Source organism: Vicia villosa, linkage group LG6, assembly GCF_029867415.1.
Source record: "Vicia villosa cultivar HV-30 ecotype Madison, WI linkage group LG6, Vvil1.0, whole genome shotgun sequence".
In the NCBI taxonomy this organism is placed as follows: domain Eukaryota; kingdom Viridiplantae; phylum Streptophyta; class Magnoliopsida; order Fabales; family Fabaceae; genus Vicia; species Vicia villosa.
In genome coordinates this window covers 120408491-120424016 of record NC_081185.1, presented here as the reverse complement: position 1 = coordinate 120424016, position 15526 = coordinate 120408491, and the positions used below count along the sequence as shown (strand labels likewise).

The 15526-nt window shown below is 36.3% G+C and overlaps 2 protein-coding genes across 2 annotated transcripts; both read left to right on the top strand.

The window, feature by feature from the left end:
* The first annotated feature begins 460 nt into the window (after positions 1-460).
* LOC131614533 (secreted RxLR effector protein 161-like) lies at positions 461-1150 on the top strand. The gene has a single exon (XM_058886105.1). The coding sequence runs from the start codon at positions 461-463 to the stop codon at positions 1148-1150; it is 690 nt and encodes a 229-aa protein (XP_058742088.1).
* A 432-nt stretch (positions 1151-1582) lies between these two features.
* On the top strand, positions 1583-4947 carry LOC131609777 (U11/U12 small nuclear ribonucleoprotein 35 kDa protein-like). Its single transcript, XM_058881573.1, has 8 exons — positions 1583-1799; positions 1891-1988; positions 2340-2391; positions 2940-3010; positions 3212-3302; positions 3388-3463; positions 3587-3665; positions 3815-4947. The coding sequence occupies exons 1-8, from the start codon at positions 1655-1657 to the stop codon at positions 4514-4516; spliced, it is 1314 nt and encodes a 437-aa protein (XP_058737556.1). The 5' UTR covers positions 1583-1654; the 3' UTR covers positions 4517-4947.
* Positions 4948-15526: the final 10579 nt, after the last annotated feature.

Below are 15526 nucleotides of genomic sequence, written 5' to 3'. Positions count from 1 at the left end.
GAACGTTTATTTCAATCCTCATTACTCACATTAATTATATTTTATAGCTAACAAAAGTTACGTTGTTTCCGAAAATGCATTTTTGGATTCTATATGAATTCCTCTAGAGATGTATTTCTGGAATATGTTCATTTCAACATTTTTTTTAATATTTATGTTAATGTTTGCATTAAATATGGTGCATCCTGATGTTTTTCTCAAATCTATTTTATCTATTTATGTCAAACATGTTGATGTGAAAGAGGTAGATGTTGGCAACCAACTTACAAATGGACAAAAGTTTGAGTTTCGTGATCATATGCTTAAATGAATTTGCGTAGATGCATCTAAATTGGGGTTTGGTGTTGTAATCGAAAGGTTCAATAATGGTTCAAACAGAAGAGTTGCATTTATGACAATGACATAATGGGAAGTATACAACTCCTCTCAGTAAATTCAAACGGGATTAAAGAGGTGTGCTATGGAACATTGTAATGCTGTCAATACACCAACTGAAGCAAGGTTGCAGTTGTCCAAAAGTGATGATGAGCAAAATGTGGATCCAACGCAATATAGAAGATTGATTGGATCATTACGTTACTTGTGCAATACACGGCCATATTTGACCTTTAGTGTCGGTATTACGAGTAGATTCTTGGAGAGACCAAAGGTGTCTCACTTGGTAGTAGTTAAGAGGATCCTAAGATACGTCAAAGGAACTCTTGGCAACAGAATTCTCTTTCCTGAAGAAGATACAGGCAGAAAATACGATTTGCTCGGTTATACTGATTTCAATTGGTGCAGAGATAAAGATGATCGAAAGTCTACAGCTGGTTATGTCTTTATGTTCGGAGAAGCACCAATCTCTTGGTGTTCTAAAAAGGAACCGTTGGTTGCACTCTCTTCTTGTGAGACCGAGTATATCATTGCGTCGTTATGTGCGTGCCAAGTTGTGTGGATTACGAATCTGTTAGGAGAGTTGGGCAGTAATGTTGGAGAAGCTGTCACACTCTTGGTTGATAACGTTCCAGCCATTAACCTTGCTAAGAATCCCATTGCACATGGGAGGAGCAAGCATATTGAGATGAAGTTTCATTACTTGAGGGATCTGGTGTGTGAAGGCAAGCTCAGGTTGGGATATTGTCAAAGCGAAGAACAAAAAGGGTCATAAATGTTGTGTTCAAGAAATTTGTGATGAGCTTAGGCATGAAAAATTTGGAGCATTTGAATTAAGGTGGTGTATTGAATATACATAATAATTCAAATGTATTGTATAAGCTTCTGGAAATGAACTGATGTGAACAACTCTGTAGGAACTGGTTGTTTTGAGGGCGTAACCAGTTACGTGAAAAAGTGTAACCGATTACACGAGACAATTTTAGATTGGCATTTCTATTTTGAGTAGGCATAACCAGTTACAGCATTTAGCGTAACTGGTTACGAGTCCGTGTTTGAGCTTTTTTTAACTTATTTTTAAGTTTTGTATTCCACTTGTTTTACTTAGCTTGTATAAATATACCCTTGAGTGTAACATTTATTATTTATGTCAATTTTCTCTCCTCATCTCAATTACAATAAATTTAAAAATTAAATATCTTAAGTATTTTGTAGTGCGAAGCTAATAACGAAGACAATAGTGCGAAGCTAATTGTGAAGACAATCCAAGTATCAAACAATGAGTACGAGGTCCAAAAACTTGAACTCCGTTTTCTACTCCGATGTCTACCATCCCATTCAAGCCGGAAGTATCGACGGCACCGACATTCTTCCTCACGACAACGCCATTCTCCGTGCTCAACTATGTTCCTCTATTGGCCTCTGTTCGTATTCAAAATCTCCAGTCCCCCCTATCACTTTTTTTTCCTCAATCTTCATCATCGCTTGTTTATTATCCAAAATTCAATTTTGCAGATGACCCATTTGGTGATCCTAAGGCCACTGGTGACCCTTATTGTACTCTGTTCGTGGGTCGTCTCTCCCGACTCACCACTGAAGATACTCTCCGCAAGGTAACCTTTTTAGGGTTAAGTATATTCATTTCACATGTTAGAACTTTTTAATAAAATTGACACCAAAACACCGACGCCGATAATAATTTGAAAAAAATGAATAAATTTAATCACAATGGTTACGGACGTCACCGATACTGATATGGACACACTTTTTTTCAGAAGTGTTTGTATAGAGCTTAGATCACGTGGTTCTAACTTATATGTTGTAAAGGAGTATCTCAAACTCAGTTATATTGATTGATTTATTGAAGCTTAGGACACTGCCACTTCTTTTGTTTTGGTTGTTCTTTAAATTCTCACTTATCTTGATTTTTGTGATATGGAGGAATGTTTGGGTTTATCTTTCAGGTTATGAGTCAGTATGGCCGGATTAAGAACTTGCGCTTGGTGAGGGACATTGGTAATTTTCTTTAGTTTATCTTAATTCTTGAACTGTCTTTGATTTCAATTTTTTAGTGTTGTTTTGCCTCACTGTTTTACATCTTCAAATTGGGTGTTTTTGAAAAACATGTAATAGGTGTTGTATTTACCGTTGAACTTGCGTATCAGTAAAACTGAGGACTTGCTGATTGAGGGCTTGTATGGTGCTCTTCATTGGATTTTGTTTTTAAAAAGTAGCATTTCAAAGGATGTGTTATCTTCATCTGTTGTATTTAAAGCCACTGCTGTTAAATCTCTAGTTTAGCACTGTCATACCACTATTACATATTCGGATTTGAAACTACCATGACAAAAGCTAATACTGTACTGTGATTCCGCTACCACTACTCTAGCGGTGGCTTAAATGCAGCATCTCGTATACCCATCTTTGTGTTAAACCACTGTCAAATGCCAATTGCTTGGAAATTTGATGTGTTTGTTCCTTTGAATGATATATGTTGACAAGGACTCTTTTACGTATATTATTGTCAAGTTGTAGGACTGAAGTTTGAATTTTTTTATTTGTAGTGACAGGAGCTTCTCGCGGTTATGCTTTTGTCGAATTCGAAGCTGAAAGGGAGATGCGTCAAGCATATATGGTACTGCAATATGTCAACTTTGTTTTCTTTTCATCTTAAATTAAAGAACCTCGATTTAAAGCTTTATGACATGTACACACACTTAAATATCCATAAAGACACAAATCAGTTATATTGTTCAAATAGGAAACTGAAATCATATTGGCTTTACTTAGCTAAATAATGATGTTACTAATATTTATCTGACTTTCTGGTTTGTAGGATGCTCATCATTTGATTGTTGATGATTGTGAAATCATAGTTGATTATAATAGACAACAACTGATGCCCGGATGGATTCCTAGAAGGTTAGGTCAGTTGAAGCGACTCATTCTTGATGTTGCAATTATTTTCATTGAGCCCGAGTCATCTGATTACTTTTTCGTTATCTCCTGCAGGTGGTGGTCTTAGTGGTAATAAGGAGTCGGGACAACTTCGTTTTGGGGGAAGAGAAAAACCATTTCGTGCACTCTTGTATGCATCTGTTTCTTTGTATAATTCCTTAGTGTAGAGGTTTTGTGAAAAAGGATAAAGCTACACTTGTGCGTTAAGGACTTAAGATTTATTGATTATGTATTTTCTCTATTATTTATCCAGGAAACCGATTCCATATGCGGAGTTGAAGAAGCTTGGTATCCCGCCTCCACCGGAGGGAAGATACATGTCACGTTTCGAGGTGATGTTATTTTACCTTTTACCTTTTGGCTTTCAGCAAGTGTTCTATTACCTTGCTGCTAAGAATGCATGTTTCATAGTGAATATTATATGGTATTATTAAACAACATAAGAATTTTATAATGACAAGTGTTCCATACATATGAATAGGTTCCATCCCCTCCTAGAAGAGAAAAGAACCTCTCAGACAAGGGAGAAGACTCTGATACAAGGGGTTCTAGTGACAGAAACAGGAGAAAAGGAAGTCCAGTTGAGATGGAGGAAGGACACTACAAAAGAAGTTCAAGTCACCGAGGAGACTACTCGCGTCGAAGGAGCTCTTCAGAGAGGAGTGATGATTACTATGACAGGAGCTCTTCGGAGAGGCATGATCGTTACCATGACAGGAGCTCTTCGGAGAGGAGTGGTCGTTACCGCGATAGGAGCTCTTCGGAAAGGAGTGATCGTTACCATGACAGAAACTCTTCAAAGAGGAGTGATCGCTCTTCGGAAAGGAGTGATCGTTACCATGACAAGAACTCTTCAAAGAGGAGAGATCGCTCTTCGGAAAGGAGTGATCGTTACCATGAGACAAACTCTTCAAAGAGGAGTGATCGCTCTTCTGAGCGGAGCTCTTTAGAGAGAAGTGATAGTTACCATGACAGAAGCTCTTTAGAGAGGGATGACCGTTACCATGAAAGTAGCTCTTCTAAGAGGAGTAATCGTTACCATGACAGGAGCTCTTCAGAGAGGAGTGATCGTTACAAGAGTTCAGTCGAAACAGATAAACATTCACGTAAAAGAAAAGAAAGAGGTGAACGCTCTCCTAGTCGGGAAAAATATAGTCGCTATTCCCCTCACGAGGAAGACTAAGGTCTACAACTCATTATCACTCTTCTATTGTTCCTTTTTGCTCTCGGAAGATTTTAGGATGAATATGATGCTGGTGCGGATGCATAGGTTCAATGGTCATGGTTTTGATGTATATTTCCAACGCCATATTTGTTGAAGTTCTTTACTTTGAGTTTGAGGTTCATGAGCTTTTTGTAAGTTATAGTAGCCAGGAATAGTCTCATTCCAAGCACCCTTCAATCATCACAAGAGCTTCACATATTCATAAATTTTAAAGATGAGAGCCACCTGGTATTGGTTGTTGTTGTTGTTAAGCAACATATAATTCAAATTGTCAATCCATCAACTATGGCAAATAACTAATTCAAATTGTTGTGTTTCTACCATATGACCTTTCACATATTTAATTAAAATAATTCTTTTGATTCAACCGCAAATGTGACTAATCTTTTACAATTATTCTTAAAAAGTAGTTTTTCAATTTATTACTTCAAGAGTACATTCAATTGATTCAAGAGACTTAAATAATTTTTCTCTAATTTTTTCATTCCAAAGTTGTACAAAAATGAAATAGATCTTACAGGTCTTGTAAATTTCTATAATGGCCTAAATCCATTTCTTCAATATATCAACCACATATCTCTATTAAAAATGACCAAGAAAAATCACATTTTTTTACGATTTTTCATGAATGCAAAATTATTAATTCTTCTATACCGCAAATCTAATAATGTATGGGAATAGTACGTTGAGCGATACAACATTGAATACTCAATTTGTCTGTTTTTCAAAAACAATATCACAAATATTAATTAATAACAATCAAGAAAACTTATTATTTGAGAAATTTTTCCAATGATTTAATATTAAATTTTAAAATTTTCAAGAATTATTTCACAAATATTTTTCATAGACAATAATAACAAAATTAATCATTATTTGAGCCATTCTACATGAATAGCTCAATAAAATTTGTTTTAGACCACTTGCAAGGTCCATGACGAAAAGCTCAATACCAAGTATCTGATAGAATGATGCACAAAACATCTGAGACTTCACCCAAGTTGAGGGCAATATTCTATCCTCCAACACACATCTCAATGTTGGATATGATCGAACAGACACCCGTGTAAGGCATCAGATCTCATAGAAACTATTTTAACGGTTCCTCTTATACAAAGTACAACGCACGTCGTTTCAAGTATTCTCCCATTCACATTCAAATACTTTCTCTCTTATTTCGTGATTTAAGCATTGAAAAGCTAACATTGTAGATCCACCCCCGCTTCACTGCAGGGGAAGTTCACTCCACATATATCAAGCCCGTTCGATCTACACATGTCTTTGGTTCCTAAACAGAACACTGACACCGTTGTAGGAATCGACTTCTGATTCTCGTGAATTTCCACAAATATCCACCATCTCTTCACCACGATCTCAGATCGTCAATCTTATTCCTTTCAAAGCACCAATCTCTTTCTCATTAAATCAATATTGAACCAATTAAAACCAGACAGACCTGTGACCCAGTATAAGGAACTCACTTTTAACACGCTAGCCTTTTTACTACTACAAAAATTTAAGTCTTGTGCTTGAAATTGTAAAAGGAATTATAATTATCATTATGTAAAAGGTGATTTATTTAAGATATACATTTTTTTTTATAATTTAAAAATCAATAAATATGATTAGGAATCTTAGCTCAATAAGCAAATAAGCAAAGCAAATATTGCTAGGTTAAACGTCAACATGAGGGTTCAAATATTGACTCTCTCGATTGTGTATGCAAATTTTTAGTAATTATGATTGTTTGGTATTTCTGCAAGACCCAAAGATAAGTGCCCAATGGTAAGGCAAAAGGAGTCAAACGCTGAGTAAGTAGTCTCTATTTCTCATTTTGGAGCAGACAATTTTACATTCAAGAGCTCTACTAAATGTCCATATCTATATGGTAGATGACCCTGATCCACGCCTCACTCCATGATTTAAGTTGCCAACTCCTATTATTTAAGAGGGAAAACACTCAATTTCTTAGGTATTAAAATTCATTCTCATCCACGTATCACTTCTTGCTCTCTTATTGAATTGAATGTTAAAGTGCTAACATAGTAGGTCAACCCATTCTCCACCTCATAGGAAGCTTAAGATCACCATAGTAAGCTGTTCCACCTCGTTTACCAACCAACTCTGGTTCGACTATGGAACACTGACACCATAAGTGGGAAACACAATCTAATTCACGCTCTTTTCGAATTAAATATCTCTCTTTCCCAGTCACTTTCCTCGAATCCCGACTTCCTTTCATCAAATCCTCTCTCAAATCAATCAACTATGATGACCTCCAAAGTCGCTCTACTGTTCACTGACAAGCTATTGTTGTTGTTGTTGAAGCTGGCTATGATCTAACATCTCTTCCTAAAAGAATAGATAATCATGTTCTAGTAACATCTTTGTCTTTTCCTTCGAACAAGATTCTGTTCAACATACAGCGGATCATGGAGTATTCTAACCTCTTTTATTTCCCGTATCCACGTAAAAATTCCATCAGGGAGAGCCTTCACTCATACCTCCATAACTACCTATGACATCTGGATAGGAAATGCTTCCTGACTTTTAGTTGTTACAAGATAATCTCGACTTGCAAGGAGCAAATGATATGTTGAATAATGTTTACAACATGATGCAATAACATAATTCACATGCTTTGGCAGAGAGGATATTTAGAATAGAATAGAGCTTACAACTTGTTAACCCAAAAAATAGTGCAACACAAGAAGCCACCTCCCTAAGAGACCAAGTCTTTGTTTTAGAATCGTCCTTAGTTAGGGTGGGAAGGATACAAAGAGAAGTTCCAAGATCACTCTTCGTCACCGTTAAAGACATCATACTCCTTACACCGGTCGAGAAGGGGGGAATCGGTAGTAACACTCCTTTGGAGGTCCGCGATCATCATATAAGGGTGAGGTATGAAGAAGGCGCTTTAATCCCATGGCGGAAGAATAATCCCATGTTAGAAAACTGCTTAATATAAAAGCCTCTCATATGGAAGCATATATTTATGGAACAACCTCCACGAAGCCTTTACCACCCACTTTACCGCTTGAAGCGTCAACCCATTACTATGGTCGTCCTTAGTGGAATTACTCAGGGAAAAAAGAAAACACTATTGTGGCCGTAGGGGACACAAACAAAGAATTAAAGTACCAAATTTTTGAAAGAAGATTGAGAACAAACTGTATGATCCAACATAAGCTAGGGATCAAGGAAGCTCATAATTTTAAAGAATTACTGAGTAGGGAGAAACCATACATTAATTATGAGGAATAACTCTTGGCCATGAGAGTCAATCCAGGGTCGAGGAACACCAGACCCAACCACCCATCAAATAAAGATGTTGGTCGACATAAAGGAGAATGGGATCATGGACCCCAATCCAAATTTGACACTTATAATACCTTGCACACTTTGCAGAAGAAAAATTGGAAAGAGTGCAAACACGAAGTTCAAAGAAGTCGGGATCAGAAACCCCTGTCTAGTCAAGGAGTCTTCCCAAACAAACAAGTCCAAGTAATGTGGTTTCCGTAAAATTCATGACCAGAATACAAACGACTGCATCCAACTGAAAAATGCGATTGAAGGGCTGGTTAAGAGAGGACAGTCGGCTGAGTACACCAAAAACGGTAAGAGGGATTGGAAGGACTGAATATCAGAATAATTGATTCTCATTTCTTGGTAGTCCCTTGCAAAAATGTATACAACTGCATCCCATGCATGCCCTTCGCATCAACTTTGAACACAGTAGCATCCGCAATTCACCTCAAGTTGAAGTTCTACAACGTCCACGACGAGCTCGTAACGATAAACACTAACTTATTTGAGGCTAAGAGTGTTAGAACAAGATTTGTTCTGATCAATATTCTTGTTTTGATGATAACAATGTATATGAATTTTGTATAAGACAATGTGGTACTCTAATCCTTTACATTTTCCATTTCAGGAAATACATAAAAAGTATGCACAATTCAGCGCTCAAAAGCACTGACTCAGAAGGTTCAAGATTGCAACATCAGAGCATGCTCTCGCAAGACATTAGAAGATGGTCAAGCAGAATCAGAACATGGTCTATGAAGCATCAGAAGAACATGAGATCAGAAGCAGAAGCACTGAAGTTCTTATGGTATCACGCTCAAGCACTTCAAAGTCTGAAGACAAGAAGATGCTCTGCACCAAGCTGAATGACTCTGATTATTCAAACGTTGTATTCACAAATCTGAGATCAGAAGCAAGTACAATATGACAGGCTATTAAGTCTAATCTCTGACTGACAAAAGGAATGTTAGAAGCTACAAAAGGCAAAGTCAGTAAAAGCAGCAAAAGCATGGCTCGAGGTAGTTGACAAAAGTGTGAAACATTAAATGCAACCGAACGGTCATCTTCTCAAACGCCTATAAATATGGAAGTTCTGATCAGAAGCAGTAACCAACTATTGTGAAACTTACTGAAACGCTGCTGAATTCAAATCTCACGAACTTCATCTTCAACCTCACAACTATTGTAATATTTAGTGAGTGTTAAGCTTAGAACTTAAGAGAAATATCACAATTGTGATTATAGCTTTCTTAGAAGCAATTCATACTCTTGTAACATTTATTTTACATTGATTGTAAAATGTTCCTAGAGTGATTCAGTTGGATCAGTAGACTCTAAAGGACTTAGAAGTTTCTAAGTGGTGAATTCCTAGAGTGATCAAGTTGTGATCAGTATACTCTAGAAGACTTAGAGGGTATCTAAGTGGAAAACCATTGTAATCAAGATTGATTAGTGGATTAAATCCTCAGTTGAGGTAAATCACTCTAAGGGGGTGGACTGGAGTAGTTTCGTTAACAACGAACCAGGGTAAAAATATTTGTGTTCATTGTTTTTATCTTAAGAGTTTTTAAAGTCACACTTATTCAAACCCCCCCTTTCTAAGTGTTTTTCTATCCGTGCCTATATAAACTCATCTCCATAACATTTCATCTCTTTCCACTCTCTCTCTTTGTTCGTTGTCTCTATTTGTTCATCTCTCTCGTTTTGCATAAACCCTAGTTACTGAACCCTAATCTCAGTGTGTATCCATGGCTTCATCTTCAAATGTTCAACGCAAGGCATCATCGTCTCATCAAGTTCAACAAAAGAAATCTGCAAATCTTCCTTTGAAGTCTTGTTCGATTCCTTATGATGAACTGGAGGTTCTCTGCGAAACAATGGTGGATTTTGAAAATCTTATGGCACATGATTTCAAAACCAAAACTGTAATGCTAGTACAAGGATGGTCAAATTTCTATGAAAGGTTGATTGGACCAGTTTACCCCTTATTGATTAAGGATTTCTGGACACATGCTACGGTTACTTCAACTGCCATCATCTCCTTCGTGCTAGGGCATGAAGTTGTTGTGACTGAGAAGCTGATAAGGAAATTGTATGGTCTTGATGGTATAGATGGAATCACTGGTGCTCTTCATGGAAGAACTGATTGGGATAAAATTGATCAAGAGTTGTTTTCTTATGGTGTTGCCTCTCCCTTCACTACTGACTTGAAGCCTTCTTACAGAGTATGGGCTGAGATCATTCTGGGATCTCTCTATCATAGAAAACCATCAAACTATGTGACCTATGTCAATCAGGATCAGAAGTATATATTATTCTGCATTGAAAAAGGCATGAGAGTCAATCTACCACACATTCTTTTTCAACATTTGAAGACAAATATTGAAGAATCAAGAGATGAAGAACGTCAGAAGTATCCCAACCTCAAGAATAATACTATTCCTTTTGGAAGAATGATTTTAGATATTCTGATTGAGAGTGGTTTGATAGATATTCTGAGAGCAGCTAGCTTGTCTCAGAACTTGACTGCTATCCAAGGGAGTGTTCTGAATGCTCAGTCTCTAAAAAGGATGCAGCTGATTGAAAGGGTGACCACTCCTTCAAAAGTGTTTCCAAATATTCTGACAAGAAGAACTCCTATTATGAGTTTCTCTCACATGTTCAAAGAGGAGCTAGACAAATCTGTTAAACGCTATCTGAATTCATGTGTTAAAAAGCTCAAACTTCTGTCGATCCTGCTTGGATTCGAGGAAGAACTCTTCCATCTCTGGATGAGTTGAGAAAGAAGGATAAGAAGAAGAAAGAAAAGATGCTGAAGAGAAAGGTCACAAAAGAAGGACCTGATGCTAAGCAAGCAAAGAGGAAGAAGAAACCTACAGAGTCTCTCAAAATACCCAGAACCGAAGAACAGTTTGAGAAGCTCATTCATAAAATTTACCATGCAGATTCTTCTGACCTTCCCCCTCAGAAAAAGCCTCCTCCTTCTGTTATTCCATCCTCTTCCTCAACCACAAACAGAAAACGTCCACTTCTTTCTACACCGGTTCTAAACCCTCAACCACTAAATGCTATCTTCCCCCAACTTCCTTCTGAAAATATATTCTCAACCACCTCCACCGCAGATTCTTCATCCTCCCTAACCTCTTCTATTACCCCTGCTTTGTTCTCAAGAGAATCTAAACCCTATAGTCTTCTTTACCCTGACTATCGTTTCACCTTCAATCCTCCTAAACCCTCTATTAATACTTGTTATGACTTCTTAATGTATAAGGTCAGAACAGGGTTGGATACTCTGAAAGCTGCTCATGACTCCAAGATGGATCACGTTACTACTGGCAAGTTGTGAAAAATCTTTGAGAAGGATATTCAGACTGATTTTCTGAACATCCAAAAGAGATGCTTGGCTGATGCATCTAGAACTTCTGGCTACTTTTTGGAGTTAGATGATGGTAAGTACTATCATCCCATCAGAAGCTGGCAATCATTTGAAGAGAAGGAATTTTCTGATGAGCTTGACGAGGTGCATCCTCTTGATATGGTCGTATGGAAGCCTAGCTATCATGTTCTGACTGGCGACTTTCAGTCAATATTCAACTGGTTAAGGGAGAATCCCTCTGCTAAAGCACCAAGTATGGTATATCCAGAAGTTGAATACCCATCAAAACCTGCTGCTCCTACACCTCCTCAGAATGTGGCTGAAATTCTTCTGGCTCTAGAGAATCCAAATGCTGATACCCCTTCTCCTGTATATGTTGAAGTTGCTTCTGAATCAGAAGCTGATGCTAGGAATCAAGATGCTGAAACTCAAGATGCTGAGAATTGTAACACCCCTCTAATACCCCGCGGCAATTAACAAAATTAAATCATAGTAACATGCAACAAGGGTGTAACAATTCATAACTCATAATTCAAATTATCATGTTTACACAGCGGAAATACATCGTTAAGTCAACATCACATCATTAATGTATCAGACTTCAAAACAACTTAAACAAATAGAGTTATCATCTAGAACTCGAAAAATCGCGTTCCCGGTGTTACATCTACAAGAGCATGACACCTGACACAACTACTAAACCGACTTATGAGCTAATCCTCACCAAGTCAAGCCGCTATCCTCAATCTGAAAATGACAACAAGTAAGGGTGAGTCTCATCACAGTTAACCAATGTTATTGCATCATAAATAACAATATATCACAGTTATATCATTCACCCAATCGTTTCATATTCAGACATTCCATCATACACATCTTCATCAATTATCAAGTCATAACACATAATACATCATTTATGTTATAAAAGTTATGCATATGTATGTGTGGACCGTCCTTTCGGGCCATACCCCTCCCGTGGGTGGGATACGTGAACTGACTCTTTTTTGTCGATCGGACGCTTTCGCGTCGCTTTTGAAAAAAAGTTTACAGAGTCGCCACCGACCTTTTATTTTATCCAATGAAGGAAAGGTTTATAAAAGAAACAGAAAAAAGACCTTTGAGAGATTCTGGGTAAGGGGGTAGGTTATACAAAGGGAAGGTGTTAGCACCCTTTGTATCCATGGTTATCCATGGGCTCTTTAGTTTGCTTAGCTCATTTGCTTTACTTTTCAATTGATTCGGAATGCTTTACCTGTGTTTTTGAAATACCTTTGCAAATAGAATTTGTAATGATCCTTGTGCGGATATATACAAATGCTTGTTTATCTTTCGAAAGATGTTTTGAAAAGATCGTTAATTCTGTAATGATCCGTGTTTGGATGTATACAAAATATTGTCTTTTGGAAAATTCGTTTTAAAAAAACAACAGTGTATGAGAATTTTGTTTGTTTTGATTTTGAGCAAGCAAACTAGGAGGTCTACCCTGAGTTAGGAAGTCTTTATCCTTGTTCCCTTTAAAAATCTATCCATTCGTCGGATATAAACAAAAGGTTCGATTTTGTACTCGAAACAGTAGAAATGTAACTTTGATTTTGAAAAGAGTGAAAAGGGGTTACCCTAGGAGGTGCAAATGTGATTGTGATTGAATTCAGGTATTTATCTTTGAAGTTAGTGATCTGACGGTTCAGTTTTATCTTTGACATACACGCAGTTTATATGGGTGCTGGAAATTAAAATGCGGAAATGTAAAGTGCAGAAAGTAAATCTACGCTATTACATCGATTGTGCGGGAAATGTAAACTAGCCTATTTACATGAATTTGACATCCTATACATTTATCTAGGAATTTAAATTGTAATAAATAAAAGGCATGTTTTTGTATTTTTGTGATTTATTTTAAATATAATTAATGCATTATTAATTAATTTAAAAGAAAGAAAAGATGGAAATATGATTAAACCTAGCAAATAAGCTTAAAAATATGTACAAAATGTTTGTTAATTGATTTTAGAACAAAACTAATTTTTTTGGAATTTTTGAAATTTGTTTTTGGGTTTTTTAAGTTAATTAAGACATAATTATATAAATAATTACACAAATAATTAAAACTTAAAGAGAAAATTATCCTAAATATGTACAAAATTAGTTTATGATATATAAACAATATTTAACACAAAGAACAATTTTTTTTATGATTTTTTGATTGGTTAGAATAATTAAAAAGTAAATATATAAATATAAACTAATTAATTATGTAAAATATTGGAATTATGAAGAAAAATAAAATATTTTTATTTCAGAAAATAATATATATTTTTAGAAGTCTAAAATATTTTTTGTGGGATTTTTTGGATTTTTTAAGTATTTTTAATTAATTTTGCAAAGAAAATAAAATAAAAATAGAAAATGAAAAAAAATACTGATCCTGTATGGTGAGGAGCTGAGGCTCCACGGTGTGCATGCATGTCAGATGCGTTGGATTGGAATATTGAATGAGATCAAGGGCTCAGATTGCAAAACACATGATGTAATGATGGGATTGCATGTATTGAATTGGTGGGGAGACCAAAGTCAGACTGGCCCCACCTCTTTCTTGCGTGGACAACGACCGGTTGACTGACGAACCACGCTGGGACGCGTGGTCGTCTTCAACCTCCAGACCTCACGTTTTTATATACAAATAGCGGGGGTTTTAAACCTCCCCTATTTTTACGATAAAATGCAACTTTTGAATAGCTTCATCAACCTGCAAAGATAAGCATTAGTAGCAAAAGAAGGCAACCCAGATCCACTAAACATGATGTCCTGAGTTCATTGGTGGTGTCAGTTTCTTTGTTTGAGGCCTGTAGCCATGGGTTCGAAGAGTTTAAAGTATGAACACTCATATGCACTTGTTAATGGCATGAGGTGATTCTCACGTGGTAACTCTCATGTTAAAGCCCAGATCACTCCTATAGGACCTTATGAACATATTAGGATGGTTAGTTTACATGGAAATTGATTGCATATAAGAAAACGAAAGTCAAGTGCATATGTACATGAAGAACACTATGCTCACTATACGACTCTCATGGGACTATGTTAGGAGTTCAATCTTACTCTATATGATTTGAGAAGATGATTGGAAAGCTTTGTTTGTATTAATATTGCTTGGAATATAGAATTTGAAAATTACAAAGTGTATGTATTTTTTGGAGAATTTTATGATAATGATAGCTATGCTCTTGCCCTCAATTCGTGTCTCTCATTGGTGCTGAAGTAGAATAGCTTATTTATAAGCCAAAGGCTGCTTGGAAGTGAAGCAAGAAGCTTTGATTGCTCTTGTTGAAAATTTGATTTTTAAAATATTAAAAATCTTTGAATTGTTGACCAAGTCTTCTTCTATTCAATGCACTTGTCTTGGGCATCAATTTTCTGCAGAAAAATGAAGACTTTGGAGGTGTGTCATACTTGGAGATCAAGCCATCAATTATCCATGCAATTTCCTTTAATTTTAATCTTAAAATAAGATAAAATTATGTCAAAAATGGATAATATAGATGTGGGCTTTGTCTTGGTCGTGGGAGGCCCATAGTAACATGGCAAAGATGTTTGGACCATAAAAACTTGGCATCTTTTGGAAAAAAAAACATTTTTGAGCAATGTTGATTTCATGCATTTTCCCAAAATTTAGCCAACTTCAACAAGGTGTAAATCCTTCAATTTTTGTCATATGAAGGAGATCTTGCACTTTTTGGAAACCTCAAAGAGTCCTCTAACCAATGTCTTTGGTCTCATGTCAAAATGATTTTTGGTTCTCCTTGTGTGTCCATTTGAAAAAAGTGTCTTTTTGTTGACTTTGAAAATGACCTGTAATGTCTTTGGCCATATTTTTCAAATGGTGAATGCTATGACCATGGGATCAATTGCATTTGAAAGATAATTGAATTTCCTTCAAAATGAGCTTTGGTTGACATTTTTTGGATGAAGGATGAGAGAGTTATGATCAGTCAAAGTTGAGTTGACTTTTCAGGCAAAAACCCTAATTTTGAATCTTAGGGTTTTGTTGATTTTTGATCTTTCCTTGATGAATTGTGATCATCCAATGATCAAATGTTGAATCCTTTGACAAAATATGGACTTTGGCAAAAAATTTCATTTTTGACTGTCAGTTGACTTTTTTGGTCAAACGGGTCGTCTGTTGACTGTTTGAGCTGCTGACGGTGCGTCTGAGTGAATTGAAGTTTGAAAATTTGTATGATGGTACTTTGAGATGTATGGATGTATATGAAATCCATTTGAGCTCT